Source organism: Sinocyclocheilus rhinocerous, unplaced genomic scaffold, assembly GCF_001515625.1.
Source record: "Sinocyclocheilus rhinocerous isolate Xijiao unplaced genomic scaffold, SAMN03320098_v1.1 scaffold2043, whole genome shotgun sequence".
Taxonomy (NCBI): Eukaryota; Metazoa; Chordata; class Actinopteri; order Cypriniformes; family Cyprinidae; genus Sinocyclocheilus; species Sinocyclocheilus rhinocerous.
The window spans coordinates 622,845-644,747 of record NW_015652169.1 but is presented as its reverse complement, the minus strand read 5'-3'; the positions used below and the strand labels follow the sequence as shown (position 1 = coordinate 644,747).

Sequence of the window (21,903 nt, the reverse complement as noted above, 5' to 3'; positions counted from 1 at the left end):
TCAGTTCCTTTTATAGATGTAGGCAGAGCTTGTTTAACGCTCCCACAGTCGAGTCGAGCTCAACCTGCGCGTCAAACGCAACACTTCTGATTGGCCAATCCGGAAAATGTAGACACACTTCACAATGATCCGCTGAGCAGGGTGTTCTTCAGCGTTTCCCTATAGGCCTATTTACTTTTCACTCAATTAACTGGAAATTAAGGTAAGAATCATGGATTAAGATGCAATACCATTCAAATATGCAACCTGACACCTGGCGCGAGAGAATGTTTGTTTCCTTCAGCACGCAGGTGAGGAGAGAGTCTATAAAGGCGACCTGAGTGTAAAATGACTGAAACTAAACTAAAAGAAAGCTCAATGATAATTTATATTCAAGTTTAAGGATTTTAAATAGATAATAATTAACCTTTACTTCACAACGTTTGTATGAAAACAAGGCGTTTCATCATATTTCACTTGACTTGGCGGTTGTATTCATTGTAATGGACGGTGATTACAGATACATCGTTTTGGCGTTATGTGTTTGTTTATGTATACACTTGTCTTATGGGAAGCCAATTTGTCTGCTGCTGAGCAGAAAAAAAGTGAATTTTATTATAAAAACCGAGACTATTCTCATGAACAAAAGCAATGGTGCGAGTTTTCAGACTTCCTCTGTGTTCAAATAGATCATGCCACTTCCTGATTTTGTTTATTCAAAATACGCATTTCAAAGCACAACAAGTTCCTACATTTTGACTGTCATACAGCCACAGGTTCAAATCTAGATTATTCGATGTAAATAACCATTTATTTTGACAGGGCTAATGGCCGTTTATTTAAATAAATGTTGATCATTTTAATATTTAAAACGTCCATGACACAATTGCGCGGTTCATTTGAAGTAACCACAGGGTTACCACTCTTAGGCCAATGTATTTTCATAACTTTACATGACTTTTCTAGATATTCATGATTATTGAATAAGGATTTTGATTCAGGCTGATTCATTAATGAATCTTGCAGACCACTTTGTGATCTGTTTTAAACGATTCTTAAAAGTTTTACTCCTCACAATCTCTATGAAATAATTTAGTAGATAGGCCAATAATAATTTTAAACCCTCTTCTTTTTTATGAATACATGGTAACTTGTGTATTTAATGTGTTGTGTGCATAAAATACTAAAGTGTGTTCTCTCAAGTGAGGAACGCATAGTATTTAAAGTTTAATGGGGAAAAATAGTGGACAGTCGCTTTATTTTAGAACAGAGCATAACTATAAAATATATATTTTATAGAAATGTATATGACTTAATTCTCATTTTCCATGTCTAATTTTAAATTCTCTTATATTTCCATGTTTGCATGGTCAGGGTAACCATAGAAATCCACAGCCTATATGAAACTACATTCTGCATGCAAGCAAATACCTTTTGTTGTTTGTTTGTTTGTTTTTCATGTATACATTCATTAGCTCATCTGTACCATGTCATTGTCCTCCTCCGCGGGACTGCAGAACTGTCTGTGGTGTGCAAGGCCACAGGTTTTAATTAAAGCATGAACTATAAATATTGTCACAGCATCCTTCATTATGACCTCCAGACCAGTGGTCAGCAGTAAAACACCAAGACATGTGCAGATGTTGACTCTGCAGACTAGGTTATGTTGGATATTACTATTTTAGCGTAATTTATAAGACTTTATTAAGGAAGGAAAGGAAAGCACAAAGGAAATTTGTGCTCTGCATTTAACCAATCCAAGTGCACACACACAGCAGTGAGTAGTGAACAAACACGCACACACACACCGTGAACACACACCTGGAGCAGTGGGCAGCCAATGCTGCGCCTGGGGAGCAGTTGGGTGTTCAGTGCCTTGCTCAAGGGTCTCACCTCAGTCGTGGTATTGAGGGTGGAGAGAGCGCTGGATATTCACTCCCCCCACCTACAATCCCTGCCGGACCTGAGGCTCGAACCCGCGACCTTCGGGTTACAAGTCCGACTCTCTATCCTTTAAACGTATATTATGTGTTATGTAAAAGGAGAATGGATCACAAAAAAATTGTAGTGTTTATTGTAATTATGGTCATTATTACACAAAAGCTAATACTGATGGACGCAAATACATGTATAGCAGCTTTAGTTGTTTTTCCAGACAGTAGTTTGTAAAGAGCAATATTGCAGCAAAAACAGCTGCACAGTAAGATGCAGATCCATAGCATCTGCTCTGTGCTGTGTGCTGTGAGATGTCAGGTTGTGATTGTGTTTCTGGATTTAGCGGAGCATTCCTGTACTGCAGGGTTCATCTAGTGGCACTTTACATGCCCTTAAGGCATGTAAGCAGTACGCCCTTCACATGTCTAGCAAGGTTTTTAACTACATTTCAATGCAGAGGTCTGTATTGTTTTAAATATTTTATTTTTGAGTGCATGTAGAAGCTGTATAAAGACAAGATGTTAATCAAAAAAAGCATTTAAGTAGACTTTATTATGGTATTATTATTGAGTGTGTGCATTTTGACATTGGTGACTGAATAAATATTTAAAAACAGTGAGCTTATACTACTGTATCTTGTTTTCAGTTTGAGAAGTATTGTTGTGAAGGAGGTAACCCTTTTTAGTGTTGGTTCAACTTCCTGGTTATGCTTTGTGGTAGGACAGGCTCGCTTTATCAGTCGTCACTGTCAAACAAATCAACAGAAAGTTGACACCTTTTTGTGGTCAGATGCTCTTTAAAAACTCTTGAGCCCTAACTATTCTTTACTGCTAGCTCGAGGACTGCCCTAGATACATTGATATGGGCAGCTTACTTGCATTTCTGCTCTAAGATACAAAGTAAATCAAGTGGTGCAAAAAAGGTATTTAGACACTGTCTAAGAACACACAGCATGGGTGTTTTTCAGCAGTACCTGTGCAAAAAAGCAGAGGAGAGAATACAGACACCTGTGCTGTCATGCCAGGGGAAGCATGTTTGTACAGGCCCGATAGCTGCGGCTCTCATTAGGTTTCTCGTGTTCCTGCCTGTGCATTTTTCCATGCTGCTTGGTTTTTTTCTTTGGAAGAGGTATAGAGAAGTGAATCCGGCATTTCAGTTGCATGCATTGCAGAAGTTATGTTAGTGAGTGCAGGAAAGCATTTGTGAGAAAGGAAACAAGCTCATGATGGCGTGTTTATATTTTTAAAAAGTTGGTTTGCTCAGTTTTGTTTTTGCACAGTGTTTTTTGTTGGATTAAAAATGTTGCTTTTTGTTCTGTTAAACTCAACTGATTGAGTTTCACATAAAAATGTATAAAAGTTACTGTATAAATATGTTTTTATAATTCATTTAAATACATTTTAATTCTTGTGCGTCAATTAAAAAAAACATTTTGCAAATTTTGAACACAGAAAAAGTTACATAGTGTTGCTTTTAAAGAAGACCCTAGACAGATGAAGTTGAAGTTAAAAAAAAGTTGTAAAAATGTTTAACCAAAAAAGTTATAGAGGTTTAAGTTTATGAAAATGATTTATGAGCAGTGTTTTTTATATAAAATATATATTTTGTAAAACATGTTGAACACAAAAATTGCTAGAAAATAAAAGCCATAAATCTAAACAAGTTGTGTTCCAAATTTGAGGTTGATATCTCAAAAAATGAGCTTTTAGTAAGATTTTGTTTGGGTGCAGTACCAAACTTTTCCCATTAGATTCCAGCAAAGCTCCGCTGGCATACACAGTGGTGGGATTTGTGATTCACAGTACAGTATAATTTCTCTCTATCAAACATTACAGGTGCACACACACAAACACACACATTTTTTTTAGGACACACATACAAACCACACTCTGACATACCCACACCATTATTATTGCTGCATAATTTATCCAACTGGCTCTATAATGCAGCAAAAGCAGAAAACAAGAAAAATGTGAGTATTTGCTTTATATATTAAAATGGCACCATCTGGTAAAATTAAAAAAAATATATATTTTTTTAAACCCTTGCCTACAGAATGAAAGCCTATTAACAAAGGCTGCCTCATTTTATAGTTAAATGGTCCTGGGATTAAAAATTGCAGTTTTAATGGGTTTCAATGAGGACATTTTTGTCCTTAAGGTCCTGAGAGGAACTATTTTTTTGTACCTAGTGTAAAATAGATTTATTAAAGGAAATGAGGGGAAAATATTAAAATTCCAATAAAAATACACACCTGTTCCAAAATGTATTCAGTTGGCATTAACACACAACAAAACTGAAAAAGACAAAAATGTCCATAAGGTCGCTCGCACAAGGGTTAAACAGGCATTTTTGTAAAAACAAAAAGGTATAAAGGTAGCCAGTCTTGCAAGTGAGATTGATGTCATGCAATCAACTTAGTTCAGGAGGGAAGTACTGGGCCCATAAACAGCATAACTGAATAGCAAGCAAATCTTATTTATCGAGCATCTGGCTGGTCTGAGGACAGTGGATGAATATCTGTATCCAACATTATTCACCTATGAACACAAACCTTCTGACCTGGAGTTGACAAGGGATTGCCTGTCCCTGTGAGGTTTAATGATAAAAGTAATCTCTAAATCTATATAAACTATGACTTGAAACTGAGAGCTCAAAGTGTAAGTGCAAAAATTAACACATGAAATTCACATGAATTCTAAACTGTTAGCCAGCTGGCACTTGGCGATGCTTTTGGTGTAAACCAGAGGTGTCATCCATTATTTCTGCATCTGATTCTCACCCCTAAAAAGGGGGTAAGGCACTAATAGATGTTTAAATCATTTATTTATTTATTTATTGTGATGGGCTTGGTTATAGCCATGGCCTTTTTATTTGTATGAAATGTATTTGACAAAAATAACATTGACATGGTCCATATGTCCATATAAGGTCAAAAAAAGGTGCAAAAAAAGTCTTTCTTGTTTCTGTAAAGGAAATGAGGGGAAAATATTAAAATTCCAATAAAAATACACACCTGTTCCAAAATGTATTCAGTTGGCATTAACACACAACAAAACTGAAAAAGACAAAAATGTCCATAAGGTCGCTCGCACAAGGGTTAAACAGGCATTTTTGTAAAAACAAAAAGGTATAAAGGTAGCCAGTCTTGCAAGTGAGATTGATGTCATGCAATCAACTTAGTTCAGGAGGGAAGTACTGGGCCCATAAACAGCATAACTGAATAGCAAGCAAATCTTATTTATCGAGCATCTGGCTGGTCTGAGGACAGTGGATGAATATCTGTATCCAACATTATTCACCTATGAACACAAACCTTCTGACCTGGAGTTGACAAGGGATTGCCTGTCCCTGTGAGGTTTAATGATAAAAGTAATCTCTAAATCTATATAAACTATGACTTGAAACTGAGAGCTCAAAGTGTAAGTGCAAAAATTAACACATGAAATTCACATGAATTCTAAACTGTTAGCCAGCTGGCACTTGGCGATGCTTTTGGTGTAAACCAGAGGTGTCATCCATTATTTCTGCATCTGATTCTCACCCCTAAAAAGGGGGTAAGGCACTAATAGATGTTTAAATCATTTATTTATTTATTTATTGTGATGGGCTTGGTTATAGCCATGGCCTTTTTATTTGTATGAAATGTATTTGACAAAAATAACATTGACATGGTCCATATGTCCATATAAGGTCAAAAAAAGGTGCAAAAAAAGTCTTTCTTGTTTCTGACCAAAAAAAAAAAAAAAGTATTGATACAGCCTAAAAAAAAAATTAAGGTTAGAAAACTTAAAATGTTGTATTAAGTGACAACTTTATATTATAATTAGGTTATCTCAAAAATGAAATTAAGATGATTGCAACAATAATTATTTGTAGTTGTGGCAAAATAATTTAAATCGTCATATTCTATAAACATTTAAAATTCAAGATTTTTTAAACTTCTTTCAAAACTTTCAGACAAGGCTTTAGGCCAGCATTTAAAGTTTTGACAAATGTTGCTTTTGAAATGTAAAAATCTAAGAAATGCACTGCGATTTTAATTTTACTTTCTTACATTCAATTGCAGTATTGCATCCTGATTGATAGCAAATTCAATTTAAGTTCAGAAATGAATTTAGAATTTACAGTGCATTCTCAACTGAATTCTGAATGGTGCACAACTCTGATCTGAAGTCAGCAAGGCAAGGTTTAAAACAGCATCTGATGTCCACCAGGTGGCAATAAAACCCTTCAGTTCCCAGTGTCTGCACACAGATACTGTAACCTTCCTGTTTTGAAGTAGATATGAAATGGTATTTCTGTAGCTTTTTCAAGGTCACGTCAGCTTGACACATCGTATCTTGATCTAAAAAATATCATATCATCTTTAAAGTATCGTGTGTAAGCTTTACATTTAAAGGTCATCACGCGTCTGGTTAGTTGTGTAAATCTCTGTGTCAGTTCATTGACACACCTCTGTGTGCTTCAGGGAGAATGATGGCGAGGAGTGTGGATGTTGTGTCTGCATCTCTTCTAGCTTGTGGGCAGATGGATTCAGTGTCTCTCACATCCATTGTCGCGCAGGGGTGGATGATGGACGGTTTTTGGGAGATGTGGGGTTCATTTTTAGGTTTATGTAAAGTTCAGCTGTGTTCCTAACAGGATAATCAGAGACTGTTTACAGCTGCAGATCTAAATAACATTGTCTGCTCTGAAGCAGTATGGGATACCACAGAAAAATCACTACAAATATTGTCATAAATATTATTTCATAGCAGATGGATTCTTAACAGTTGTGTCATGGCTAATGTAGCAACAATATTTTTTGATTAAATCTGATTGTCCTGTGGTATTTATAGGGTCTAAATGAAGGGTGCAGATGTCAGAAATTCCGTCATGCAGCGGAGGAAGGAGTGACCGCTCTGTCTGACTGACTCATGCCCGACGCTCCTCTGCCCTGTCACAGCTGGCCGGCCCGCATACTTGTGTCCATGTGTAGTCTGTCTGTCTGTCCAGGACACGCACCTGTCTCTCCCCTTCCCTCCTGATGGTAGAAAATCAAGCTCTGGTTTTGGGTTGACATTTCATTTAGTAAAATCAGAGCAAAGTGCTTTTCTTAATATTATTAATTACATTCATGATATTTATGTTAAATTAACGTTGCATAATAATTATATATATATATATATGTATGTGTGTGTGTGTGTATATGTGAATTTAATAATATAATACAACATATTTAATTAATAAAGAATAATAGGTAACACTTTATTTTAAGGTGTCATATAATATAATATAATTAATTAAGAATAATATAACATTTACTATTATATACAATTAACAGTAATAAAATATATGTAATTATATGTACTTATAAAAATAAAATATTTAAATTGTTTATATCCTAAAGAATCGATATATATATTTATTGTATTAACATTTAGATTTTTTTTTTTTTACATTTATTATCATCATAATACGTGATGGTAATAAAGACAGTGTTAGATTTATAAATTTCATTTATGAGATGAAATGAAGATGACATTAAATTGTGAATAATAATTTCTAATGTCAACTTTATATATATATATAGTTGATATTAGAAATCTTTAGAAATCATTAATAATTTATTGCCATTTCAGTGTTAGTGTTATTGAATTTTATATAAAAAGAATAGGCTATTTTATTTCTTAATCTTGTTAAAATTAACAACAAATTATTCATATTATTACTATATTTATATAATCAATATTATAATTAATATATATGTAATCATACATCATCACAATCATCACAATAAGTGTTCGCTTGATTAATTTCATTTTTAATGGAAGAGACAGACTCTGCGTGGCCAGAGGCATGTGTGTGTGTGATTATTAGCCGGGGGCAACCTGCAGCAAATCTGTCCATGTCTTGGCATTCTGGGGTTAATGTTAACCCGGTGTGTCGGGGCAGCGGTGGAATCTGGGTCAGGAGGAGCGCTGTCTGTGCTCTCTGCACTGCCGCAGACCGCCTCACTGCAGAGCAGAGCCTCCCCTCGAGCCACGTGACTCTGTCGTATGAAGCGGCAGCGGGGAGGAGAAGGGTGGGGTTGTATTCTTCTCTGGTTGGGTGGTAGTAGTAGTAGTGGAGGCGAAAGCACGTGGAGGCACATGCTGTCAAACGCTGGTGCACGAGTACTGCAGTGGGGAGGAAACGGCCCACTGCATTTACACCCATCATCTAAAACCCCTCTCGCTCGCTCTCTCAGAACAGCACCACTGTTATTAACTGAGATGAGGACACATTCTGCTAATAGCAACTGGGATTTCAGTTGTGCTCACTGAGATCATTTCCTATTTTAAATTTAGAATCATGATTTTTGTTTTTTGGCCCACTTCAAATGTCCTTGTACTATTTGCCTCATGAACAATTATAGTCCTTTAGTCATAATAAACACTGCAATATATAAATTACATTTTTATCATCAAAATAAATGATGGTAATGAAAATACTGTGAGATTTAATTGATAAATTATGTGTTTATTATTTGTTATATATTTATAATTGATTAACAAGCAAAAATAAGAACTGGTTTTGTAATACATAATAAATCAATAATATTATATTTATTCATTTATTAAATAGTAGTTTTAGAATGATTAATACATGTATTTATATATGTTTTTTTATATAAAATTAATTAATCACTTTTATTTTAAGGTCCAATTTTCTGTATTAACTTACTATTAGCTACAACTTTTGCAACAGCAAACTCATAATTTGCTGCTTATTAATAGTTAATAAACAGCCAATATGCTATTAATATGTATGCTAGGGAATAATGAGAATTGGTCCTTAAAATATAATATAACCTTTTATCATTTATAACGTCATTTTCATCACAGTGTTAGCCTTACCAATTTCATTTATTAATTTTATTTGACAATTTTTAAAAGCTTTGCATCTACCTAAACATCCCTAAAATCACTGTGATACTTGACCTTGAGTTACTTTTTGCTTTAATAGTTTGTCTATCTATAATTTGAATGTATATTTTGTAGAGCTGGAGATCAAATGACATTTGTAAACATTCAAGAAAGCTTATGAGGTTTTACCCTGTCAAACTGTTCCACTTTTGAGTTTAAATTTGTTTTTGAGTCACGTCTCTTTTCCTAGTGCTGCACTCATGATTAATTTATTCAAGTTCTTTTAAGTCCTGTCGAGTACTCCTGTGCTCCGCTCCTATTGGCTGCCGGCACATTTTGGGTTGAAAAATATTTTTAGGCTCCATGGAAACAGCAGAATGTTCGGTCTCGCTCCTTAGCCAATAGGATTGCAGGGTGTGCATGCTGTAGTCAAATGAGCAGCCTCAGTTTAGATGGTACCATCCCCCCAATCTGAGGGGTGTAAAGCTGACTGGGGGCTTAGGAGATTCAAGACAGCAGTGCTTATTCAGTCCCTTCGGTTCTTAAATCCTGAATGCCATGAGAACATGAGTACGCCAAGATATAAAGACAACACACCCCCACTCACACTGCAGGATGCACTGTAGGTCAGTGAGACACTGTAGCGACCCATTTACCTACTTTCAAGGCTGTTCGTTTAGAGGAGAAACAAAGTCCTTCAAAGAAATAAAGAAAGTTTCTCTTCAGCTTGAACACAAAAGTCTGACCTTGGGCTTTGAATGTGCTGACATGCTGTTTAACTCTGAGGTCTGTCTGTTCTCTTGAGGATTTTCCTGATGTTATTTAATCTGTTGTAGGCAGTGACTCAGAGCTCAGAGCGGATGAATAAGAATGAGCATGTTCTCTTTTCAGGGAACATATGATTCTTACAACAATTTAGCCCTCAGACCAAAGGGAGGGGGACTTCAGAGTGTCAGTTTTGACCTATAGAAAGACTTTGACTGCTAGAGGGCGACATGATCCTGCAGTAGGACCCACCCATGAGTGCTGCAGTCCTACTGCATTCTCAGCAGCATGTGTGCTTTCACCTGCAGGCAAACTGGGTGCGTGTTCAGGAGGGTAATGCTGCAGCATTCGAGTCTCCCCAGATTTTCGGCACTGCCCCGAGCAGATGTTGCCTGCCACGCTCATACGTGTGGCCAGATGTTGCTGTCGTGAGCACAGGTGTCTCAGTTCTTGATGTGAACTGAGTTGACCTGAATGTGTTCTTGTATGGGCAAATCAAATGGTGTTTACACCTTCATTGACTTTCAAAGTGCCGCAAATCGCATGCAAAAATCATCATTCATAAAGTAGTTTGCATCACTTTTTCTTTTAATCTTGTCTTTTAAGTCTCTGACAGGTCGGGATGGGGAATCTGATCAAGGTTCTCACACGAGACATTGACAACAACGCAGGGAACTTTTTCCTGGACTTTGAAAGTAAGTGAATAAACAATCACAACCTGTATTATCTGATGTTGTGGGCTGGGAGAAATAGCACCTACTCACAATATATTTGCAGTAATTTTGCTGACTATATAAAATAAAACAACACTAGGAATATTATAATAATAATTTTTTTATTGTAAACAACATTAATAATTATTAATTATATAGTATATAATATAATATAATTATATTAATATTATTAATTACTGTCAACTATTACTAATTACTATAACTATATATAATTAATAATATTATTATTATCATAATAATAATTACTGTTACCAATTACTGTGATAATGATCATAATAATAATTTTTTATTATAAATAACATTAATATTACAATAACATTAATATTAATAATATACATAACAATAATATTACTAATGCAGTAATTATTTATTATTATGATTATACTAATATAATTGTATTTAAGTAATATTTATATTATAAATAATAATTATAATATAATATTAGAATGTCATATAAATGTTATTTTATTTTATTTTTTTATAAATAACATGAATAATTATTAATATTACTAATATAACTAATAATTATTCATTACTATAACCATATATAATTAATTAATAGTATTTATTTTATTAATAATGATATGTATTAATAATAATTATTGATACTATTGGACTATTTAATAATAATGATAATAGCAATAATTATTATTATTATAAATTATTAACTATATTTAATAAGCTTTTATTATTTATAACTATATGTTTTTATTGCATTTAGCTTCTTGCATGTAAAAAGCAACAATGGTTGAAATGGCAGTTCCTCTAATAGGAAAAAAAAACATTATTTCAAAAATAGTGTATAACCAAAAATTTAAATATATGGATACAAATATTTAAGCAATAACACTCCACCTCAAATCCAAGCAAAGACCTGAAATGCAGCAGCACATCTAAGACTGAGCTGATTTCTCCTCTGCAGATGCCAAGCCCACAGAAGCTGAGAAGAGAGTATGGGAGAAGGTCAGTGAGGTGCTGACAGAGGCTGTGAGTGTATTACAGGACCTGCAGTCATATAGCGGAGCAGGTGAAGCCATCAGGCAGGCGAGTACATCCATAATGCACTTCTCATGTTCTTCATCAGCCTGGGCTTTATGTTACTTTGCATGACAAGCTCTCATTATTTCTGTTTGTAAGGAATGTTGTGTTTAAGCGTGTGCATGTTGTCTCCTCAGGCCATACAGCATCCCAATGATGAGCGTGTGCAAGAGAGCGCGTGGGCCGCTGTGGTCCCGCTGGTTGGCAAACTAAAGAAGTTTTATGAGTTCTCACTAAAACTGGGTATGTCGTTTTTCTCTTTACATTAATGTGCACAGCACACAACACTATAAATAATAACATGTATGGCTATTTTTACCCAGAGGCATAGGTGATAAGTGAGAGGACATTTTTAATGATCTACTCTCCCACAATTCCTCACAGGGATATATGGTACACTGACCCACTTACCATATACTGTAGTATTAGCATCTGCTCTGGACTGTGTTTTGATTTTCAGAGATGATCCTTCTTGAAGCTTAATTCAGCAGTATGATTGAACACATTACTGTTGCAGCGCTCACGTCAGCAGCCGGCAATAGCGAGATTATATAAGACTAGGCATTACTAAACTGTCCTTACGCTTACGTCAGCTCATATGCTCTTACTCAAGCCTTTCTCAATTAAACAAATGTAACCAGAGAGCTGAAATCACCCTACCATCATACAGCTATACATAACAAGTCAATATGTGGACTGTGTGCTATAATTAAGCAATGTCATATGCAGCAGGACTGCATTTGTAATAAATATAAGAACCCGAGCCTGAAGTTGAATCACAGCTACATGACTTTGCACAACATATTTTGAAAATATTCTTGGGAAGTTGTATTTCTGTTCTGATTCAGTGCATGTTCCTAGGGAACAAGCCATAAACAGAGCAGCAGTGCGTCATAATTGGATTAGCATGCTCTTTGGGCAAGGCCAGTTTCTTTCACCACATCCAGCAAAAACACAGCTCTTGTCATCTCTAAAAGTGCACACCCCAGATTTACTGTACATTAATGATAAATTAATTATCCTCAAAATAAATAAATTTTCTGAAACATACAGAAACATTCAGTTTGGAGTCTGTAAGATTTAATTTTTTTCTTTTTGAAAGAAGTCTCTTATGCTCACCAAGGCACGATTTCATCAAAAATACAATAAAAACATTAATATTGTGAAATTCTATTACAATCTAAAAATGACTGTTTTCTGTTTTTCAGCAGTCATTACTCCAGTATTCAGTGTCACATGATCCTTCTGAAATCATTCTAATATGCTGATTTATTATCAATTATTAGCAATGTTAAAAATACTTGATACATCCTTTGATGAATAAAAAAAACAGTCTTTATATGAAATTGTTTGCAACATTAAAAATGTCTTTACTGTCACTTTTGATGAACTTAATGCATTTTAGCTGAATAAAATATTAATGTCTTTCAAAAAAATAAAAAAACGTACTGACCCCAAACTTACGGTAGCGTATGTTAGCTGTACCATACATATGTAGCTCAACTGATGTAGCAAGATTCTAATAAAGGCAAGCTTGTGAGTTTGATTTCTTAGTTTGACATGCATATTGATAAAACATACCTTGAATGCACTAAAAATCTGACAACTGAGTACATGTGGCATGGCTGTTACTATAGAAAGCATTTGGAAAATTCTACTATTATATTATCCAGTAAAATCCAAAGATTGATACTGTACTTGGTGCAGCAATGGGAAATACCATATTAACTCATTTGTTCTGCTAATCAGTCTTTGCAGAAATATTTTGTGTCTTATAATCTTATATGTCTCAAAGTACAGTATGTGATATGCTCTGGGAAAAATGCGGTTGTTTTTTATGCTCTCTGTCTGTGCTTGTAAGTCTGTGGGTTTGAGTGATTCAGATGGAGGGTTTGATGTTGAGAAATAGGTCATGACCTAATTAAACATGACATGGCCCTTAATCACACATCAACACCAGCCAATGGCAGCGCTCTCTGGAGGAGAGACTCTGGTGAAACATCAAAGGGTCAGACTGACCTAACATCTCTCTGTCAAACACACAGCTGTGTTCCTCTGCCAGAAATTCTTTTTGTCAAAATAGAGCGACCATAACCCAGTATTATCCACCAAAAGCATTAGCAGTTCTGTTTCTTCTGTGTCTTGTGTAGAAGACGCTCTGCAGGGCCTGTTGGAGTTTCTCACCAGCTCGCGCTGCAGCCCAACTCAGCATCTGGAGCAGGAGCAAGCGCTGGCACGGCAGTTCGCTGAGATTTTGCATTTCACGCTGCGCTTCGATGAGCTGAAGGTAACCAGGCAACCTCAGGTCACACCCATTCTGCACATGTCCAGTCTTTCTTGCTTCAAGATGGGCAAAATCAACAATTAGGCAGAATGAGAGGATGTGGAGCAAAAGTGTTGTTAGTGGGACTCCAGCATCCTGTCTTTAATCTCAGACCTCCAAAAATCTGTAATTAACTCATCTGACCATTAAAAATCTGTAAATTATATTTATACTGGCAGTGATTATGCAATATCTTTTTAAACCGCAGGGGAAGGTATAAAAACACTTTCCATCTACCTATTTTTATGCACATTTTTGGGATATCGCACAAAAAAATGCTGAATAGAAATGCCAAGATGTGCATAAATTCTAAACAAGCACATAAAAAGATAGGGATACATTTTTTTATCCGAAAAAAAAAAATATGCGTAGACTATGATGGGATCACATTTACCAAATAAATTCCTCGATGCGCATAAAAAAAGTCATGTAACTTTGGACAATGGGATGGCATAACTGGACTAACCAGCAGATTGTTCTAATTACACAGCATCTGAAATGTTGTTTTGGTCATTCTGAAATGCCTGAGCCAAAGTCTGTTGTCAAAGTGGTTCGGTTTAACAACCTCCCAGAACTGTCTTACATGACTGTGCTCCCAAACAGCAGGCATCCGCCTCCAAAAGTAAGATAAAACATGACCGCGTTTATAACGTTACGTCTGCACGCTCTGAGGCTATGTAATTTATTAAATACGAAAAAAGATCCACAGTGGCTTCTCCTATTGCAGAAAATTACCTTGTTCTTGGTGATATTTGGTGCCAGTTTGTCATGAAGTGATGATTTTGTTCTCTTTATCTCGCTGGATGGAATTCGCAATTCATGCTTTATTTGCAAATGTTTTATCCAATATTCCAATTTTGCATAAGTTAAATTCGCAGTTTTGCATGGAAACTATATTGCAATAGCTACTGTAATAATTACTGTCTTCAGATCCAATTATATCCTTTTAAATTATGATTTAAAGTAGAATCATCCATTATTAACACATTTATTCTCACTATTCCAGAATATTAAGATTATTAGGCCTATAAGTCGATTCAGTCTTGTCAAGCACACAGCTGTGTTCCTCTGCCAGAAATTATTTTTGTCAAAATAGAGCGACCATAACCCAGTATTATCCACCAAAAGCATTAGCAGTTCTGTTTCTTCTGTGTCTTGTGTAGAAGACGCTCTGCAGGGCCTGTTGGAGTTTCTCACCAGCTCGCGCTGCAGCCCAACTCAGCATCTGGAGCAGGAGCAAGCGCTGGCACGGCAGTTCGCTGAGATTTTGCATTTCACGCTGCGCTTCGATGAGCTGAAGGTAACCAGGCAACCTCAGGTCACACCCATTCTGCACATGTCCAGTCTTTCTTGCTTCAAGATGGGCAAAATCAACAATTAGGTAGAATGAGAGGATGTGGAGCAAAAGTGTTGTTAGTGGGACTCCAGCATCCTGTCTTTAATCTCAGACCTCCAAAAATCTGTAATTAACTCATCTGACCATTAAAAATCTGTAAATTATATTTATACTGGCAGTGATTATGCAATATCTTTTTAAACCGCAGGGGAAGGTATAAAAACACTTTCCATCTACCTATTTTTATGCACATTTTTGGGATATCGCACAAAAAAATGCTGAATAGAAATGCCAAGATGTGCATAAATTCTAAACAAGCACATAAAAAGATAGAGATACATTTTTTTATCCGAAAAAAAAAAATATGCGTAGACTATGATGGGATCACATTTACCAAATAAATTCCTCGATGCGCATAAAAAAAGTCATGTAACTTTGGACAATGGGATGGCATAACTGGACTAACCAGCAGATTGTTCTAATTACACAGCATCTGAAATGTTGTTTTGGTCATTCTGAAATGCCTGAGCCAAAGTCTGTTGTCAAAGTGGTTCGGTTTAACAACCTCCCAGAACTGTCTTACATGACTGTGCTCCCAAACAGCAGGCATCCGCCTCCAAAAGTAAGATAAAACATGACCGCGTTTATAACGTTACGTCTGCACGCTCTGAGGCTATGTAATTTATTAAATACGAAAAAAGATCCACAGTGGCTTCTCCTATTGCAGAAAATTACCTTGTTCTTGGTGATATTTGGTGCCAGTTTGTCATGAAGTGATGATTTTGTTCTCTTTATCTCGCTGGATGGAATTCGCAATTCGTGCTTTATTTGCAAATGTTTTATCCAATATTCCAATTTTGCATAAGTTAAATTCGCAGTTTTGCATGGAAACATAGCTACTGTAATAATTACTGTCTTCAGATCCAATTATATCCTTTTAAATTATGATTTAAAGTAGAATCATCCATTATTAACACATTTATTCTCACTATTCCAGAATATTAAGATTATTAGGCCTATAAGTCGATTCAGTCTCCATATTCTGTAGCTTATAGAAACAAATAAATTTAAAATATAAACACTGGACATTACAAGACTAAAACTTATCCCTGTGTTTGACAGTGCATTTTGTGAATCCTTCAAGGAAACGTGCTGCATTGCAACACATTATGCACTGATTTTGGACTCAGAAAAAGCTAAAAATGAACATATAGTAAAATTTTACACTGATTTCCCCCAGCCACACATACACAAATATTCCATCTAGGCTAAGTGATATATTTTTTGCTTAAAAACGGCAAAAATTCACTAAAATATGACAGTTTTCATTTTGTACATCTATAACTTTATTTAGAAAATAGATTGGGTGAATTTTCATTTCATGACAACTTAAAAAATGTTAAAGCTTATCCTACAGTGAAGCTGCTTTTTTTTCCTTATCAGTTTTGTTCTGAAACTGATAGCAGCCACTGTATCACACATAATGCGATTGCTATAGAGCATGTGTATGCTAGAATTTATTGGTAAGCCACTGAATTTTGTATCAAATTAGTTAACTTAATTAGCTTTGTAGTGATTCAGCTAATTAGTTGAACTAATGGAACACAAAGTCCAGTTGCCACCAATTAGTGAAATTAATGGAAAACGAAGTGCACTTGCTTTCAAAGGTGCTATAGAGAATCTGTTTTTGTCTAGATTACTGCACTGATGAAGTCTGTCACAAAACCCAGCGGTGGATGAAATGGCCATATGCTCTTTTGATTTTCTAGCTGCTCACTCGAATTCATACATACACAGTAAAATGAAAAATGCATGAATGCCGTGTTTACATGTTTCCCATTCCCATATTCAGCAGAAATGCAATTTTCAGCTGCCAGTTCTGCATTTAAATGCTCACCTGCTCTCTCTCTTCCAGATGACCAACCCGGCCATCCAGAATGACTTCAGCTACTACAGAAGGACCCTGAGCCGCATGCGTATCATCAACCAAACAGTGAGTAAACCTGCTCCGTATGGAAATGTGGCTCATTATCAGACGGCTTATGTTTTAGTAATACCCCGTTCCCCCGTGTCACAGGGGTTAATGGGAGCTCTTCTGCTCTCTAATGTCTGGATCATTAGGTGGCAGAGCGGCACAAGATCCTGAGTCAGGGAAACATGAGATATCGCACTCATCTCATCCTCTCCATCTTGTCCTGCTATTTATTTTGTACGTCTCCCTCCCGCTTTTATCTTTTAGCTGACACAGAGCTGAAGTGCGTTCGGTTGACGTCGAGTCGGTAACGCGTGCTAACGACTTCAGGCTCATTAGCGTGTGCTGTATCATCAGGGAGCCGCTCAGCAGTGGTTGACACCGAGGATCGTTGACCTTGCCTCGCCAATTAAAAGCACTCTCTGCGAGAAATAATTACGACAGTCGCTTTCATCTCATGAAACATGAGCTCGGCTGTGGAAGAGCATGTATTAGGAATTCTGGACATGTCTGCAGTCTGTGGATTAAAGCAGGATTTACATTCACTTTTTAGCATAGAGTAATGAATGAAATGTTTCAAGTCAGCTAAAATGCGTTTTCAGCGCACCAGAATGCCCAATTTCTACATCCATTTCCATGATTAACTACTTAAGTAAAGCTGACCAAGGAAAAGCGCATCCGTAACCTCCAAAAAACCCAACGCCTTAACCGACCCCTTTAGTTTAAATCTTCAAAAGTATGGATTTTTCACATTTTAGATACTGAAAAAAAACATGCGTGTTCTTTCTACAGGCAGAAGAGCATAATGAAGTTGACAACGAACTGGCCAATCGCATGTCTCTCTTCTACGCCAATGCCACGCCCATGCTGAAAACGTTAAGCGATGCCACAACTAAATTTGTATCAAAGGTAGGTGGTTGTTAAATTCTGCTGTATTTTGATTATAGCAGTGCTTACACAACCCAAACCACTCAAATGGGTGATAAATAAATGGACAAACAAGTCCAGATGCTCATGAATAAATTCTACCTAATTAGTTCTCAAAAAAGACATGATATACTTCGGCAACACATCTATATAAAATGTTTCTCGATCACTTTAACTTCCAAAACACTGTTTTCTCATTACAAACCATCGTAAATAACACATTTTGCTCTCTCTGTCTGATCAGCATGCAGAACTGCCCGTAGAGAACACAACAGATTGTCTGAGTACGATGGCAAGTGTGTGTAAAGTCATGTTAGAGACACCGTAAGTTACATGTTTGTGTTTAATCACTGGCCTTTTGTTTCTTCTGTAGCAGACTGTAACTTTGTAATTCATCCCCTCTGTGTGTGTGTGTGTATTGATCAGGGAGTACCGCAGTCGTTTTGCCAGTGAGGACACAGTATTATTCTGTCTGCGTGTGATGGTGGGGGTGATCATCTTATACGACTATGTCCATCCAGCTGGAGCTTTCGTAAAATCCTCCAAAATCGATGTATGCCTTATTCCGCTTTCTTATCCTTTTAGTAAAAGTTATTTTATTTAAATGTATTCCTTTAATTTAATTACATTTATATGCTGTTTAGTTGATCAAATCCAATTTTTTAAAAATACATTTTATATTTGTAAATAGTTTAACTAGGGTTCAATTTAACACATTGTTGAAATAAGTGCAAAATAGTTTTTAACACTTACTAAATTAATTTGCTAATGTGTCTAATTACAAAGCAAATACAAAGCCTGAATTAAAAATACAAATACATTGTCACTTTTTGTCACTGATTAAATGATTAAATCAAATTTATATTTATTAAAATATAATATATTTTATGTAGTGCTGTCAAACTATTAATCACGATTAATCACATCCAAAATAAATGTTTTTGTTTACATAATATATGTGTGTGTACTGTGTATATTTATTATGTATATATAAATGCACACATGCAAGTATATATTTCAGAAAAATATGCTATGTTTATATATTAAATATATTTATATATAATATAAATTATGTGAATATAAATATATACATGTAAATATTTTCAAAATATATACACTGTGTATTTATATATACATAAAAATGTACACACATATAATATGTAAACAATAACGTTTATTTTGGAAGCGATTAATCGTTTAACAGCACTAATTTTATGTGTAAATAATTTAATTAGGGCTGTCAGTTTAACAGTACAGTATGTTAAAAACATTAAAAATTAATGCATTTGATCACAAAATAAGCATTTATTAGCATTATTATACTAAATTAATGTGCTAAATAGATCATCCCAATTAAAAGCAAACTACATACAAATACAAACCTGATTAAAAATAAAATTATATAATATTCTAGTCTGTCTTTGTATGATACAGATGAAAGGATGCATTAAGGTTCTGCGGTATCAGCCGCCCAACAGTGTGGAGGGGCTTCTCAATGCCCTCAGGTCTGTGAGCTTTACTGGACTCTTACAGTATGATAGAAATACAGTATGAAAAACTTCTGCCAAAAACCATGCAGTATGTAATGATTTGCATTGCATTTAAACATTCTCTCTTGACTCTGACAGGTACACAACAAAACATTTGAACGATGAGACTACCTCCAAGCAAATCAAAAACATGTTACAAGCTTGATTGTGTCTGCCAAAAGTATTACCTCTCGAATACATTGGACGAGACGCTTCAGCAGTTTTAGTAATACAATGAGAATAGCCATGTATCATGTGGCAGCTACTGTTATCAGTCTGTTTTTACTGTTGTAGTTTTGTTATTTACATCTTATCCTGTTAGACTTAGTCATGTGTGGACTTTAGATTTCAAAGATGCTTCTTTGTTGTGTGGCGTCCAACAAAGATGAGCTTCGTTCATTCCCTTCCCCTGTTTTCTACAGTTGACTGAGTACCTGAGTTTTTGAGGACCACAAACATTTTATTGCTTTTTAAAATAACATAATTTACTGTGATTTTTATTAACATGACTCTTTTGAACTGAATAAAAATATTTTATCCAAAAGGACTGTGAATGGCTGACAGCTCTTACAGTAAAGGGCTTCTTCGAAACAGGCCACTGAAATCACCATGTATTCTCACCACTTTACTATGTACAAAATAATTAGTTCTAAACCCACATCCTTTTACCTAACAGAGTTCAGGATTATTCATATCCCGTGACAGTGTCTACTCCAGCACGTCATCGTATAATGTCCATTCATGGCTGTATTCCCGTTCTTTTGCTTTTTGGAGCCAGAAATAAACAAACATGTGGTTGAAATTTAGCCCTGTTATGAGTTAGCACAGGGGTAGGCAAATTAGGGTTGGAGCTGAACTCTGCAGGACTGCGGCTCTCTAGGACCGAACTTGCCTACCCCTGAGTTAGCATCTCTTCAACTTTCACCCAGAAACCAAAACCAGAATGTTCAGAAATTCCAGGCTGTCCATTTGATGGTCAGCTGACTCTGGTGGATTAGTCAGGAGAATGAGATTCCCACATCATCCAGCCCAGGAATTGGGAGTTTGTTCTACAGAAGTATGAGTAATACATTCCCTGCTCCAACACACTGCGGAGTATTTGATCTCGGCCTCGCTGGGAGCGCGCTCCATCTGCACGGGACACCCCTCCCAGTTTGTATTACCATCCTATCTGCTCTGTACCTGTGACCTCCGCCGTGTTTTTTTCTCACTCGATGGCTCGCACACAGTTTCCTCCTGTTTGTCTGGCTGCTCAGCGTGTGTCATCAGCGAGCACATACTTTCCCCACTGCGGAGTGTGTGATTCTTGCCCCTGCTGTCCTTTATCCTCGTCGGAAGCACACTGTTTTTTTAATGGCTTTCCTGATGAGCTCGGACACTTTTCCCAGGAGGCCGGTGTGGGGCCATATTCTTGTCTATTTACTCGTTCCTCTCTGTGTTCTGTGAGAAGAGCAATTTCTGATGACTTCCTGCCAATAACTCTGCGTGTGCGACCCATAATTCCAGAGCACTACCTCACCGTATGGCCGCTGTAATGTAGACCAAACACCATATGTTCATTAGATTTCCCACTGCTGCCTGGATTCTGACTTCACAACAAGTTAGTAAAAACAAGCACAAAGAGACAAAAGAGTATGTAAATGCTAGTTTGAGGTTACATACTATGATATTTTTGACAATACATGCATATTCATAGGATTTAGCCAACTTCTGGACCTTGTACTTAAAGGGATAGGGAAAATTGTGTCATTAATTACTCGCCCTCATGTTGTTCCAAACCTGTAAGACCTTCGTTTATCTTCGGAACCCAAATTAAGATATTTTTGATGAAATCCGAGAGCTTTTTGACCCTGCATAAACAGCAATGTAACTACCACGATCAAGGCCCAGAAAAATAGTAAGGACACTGTTAAAATAGTTCATGTGACATCAGTGATTCAACCTTAATTTTATGAAGCTACAATAATATTTTTTGTGCATAAAGAAAACAAAAATAATGACTTTATTCAACAATTTCTTCTCTTTCGTGTCAGTCTCCGCTGCATGTTCGCGAGAGTACCATGACGCATGCGTGTGATGCTGCTGACGCAGGAGCCGGCGTTCTGAGGTAGAACCCGGATGCGCTGCACCTTGTTTACAAGCAGAAGAAGAGACACACTGTACAGTCTTCGTAAACATGTCTGAAGATTTCGACAGAGGATGACTTGCAATTTTTTGCTCAGCTTTGCTTATTCAAACCAGAATATAAAGACATGGACTAGAGAGATGGACATTCTACATCAGAACGCCGACTCCTGCGTCAGCAGCACCACACGCACGCGGGGGTCTAAAAAATGGCCAAAAAATATTATTTTACTAACTTATTAATTTTAAGTTAAGTTGTGTTTTATTGGTATAATGTCTGCTAGAATGTTAAAAATGTTCAGTGTTAAGTTAATATTTTTAAATAGTTGTTTTGTAAATTATTTACCCAGT

General features: G+C 36.1%; 1 protein-coding gene across 2 annotated transcripts; it reads left to right on the top strand.

The window, feature by feature from the left end:
- Window positions 1-29: 29 nt before the first annotated feature.
- On the top strand, window positions 30-20,213 carry LOC107713994 (protein FAM49B-like). 2 transcript variants are annotated; one of them, XM_016519684.1, is made up of 11 exons: window positions 30-202; window positions 10,176-10,264; window positions 11,226-11,347; window positions 11,479-11,584; window positions 13,492-13,628; window positions 16,916-16,993; window positions 17,765-17,881; window positions 18,144-18,223; window positions 18,326-18,452; window positions 19,334-19,404; window positions 19,528-20,213. In XM_016519684.1, exons 2-11 carry the CDS (start codon window positions 10,192-10,194, stop codon window positions 19,592-19,594), a joined length of 978 nt encoding a protein of 325 aa, XP_016375170.1. In that variant the 5' UTR covers window positions 30-202; window positions 10,176-10,191; the 3' UTR covers window positions 19,595-20,213. The 2 variants fall into 2 exon arrangements, with proteins under 2 accessions (XP_016375170.1, XP_016375171.1); XM_016519685.1 differs by lacking the exon at window positions 30-202 and adding an exon at window positions 234-290.
- The last annotated feature ends 1,690 nt before the right edge of the window (window positions 20,214-21,903 follow it).

Excerpts from the sequence above, each read along its gene's own strand:
- LOC107713994 (XM_016519684.1), top strand. The coding sequence starts at position 10,192 with ATGGGGAATCTGATCAAGGTTCTCACACGAGACATTGACAACAACGCA. Across the intron at positions 10,265-11,225 it reads CTTTTTCCTGGACTTTGAAA|ATGCCAAGCCCACAGAAGCT; the intron begins GTAAGTGAATAA and ends TCTCCTCTGCAG. Across the intron at positions 18,224-18,325 it reads AAAGTCATGTTAGAGACACC|GGAGTACCGCAGTCGTTTTG; the intron begins GTAAGTTACATG and ends TGTATTGATCAG.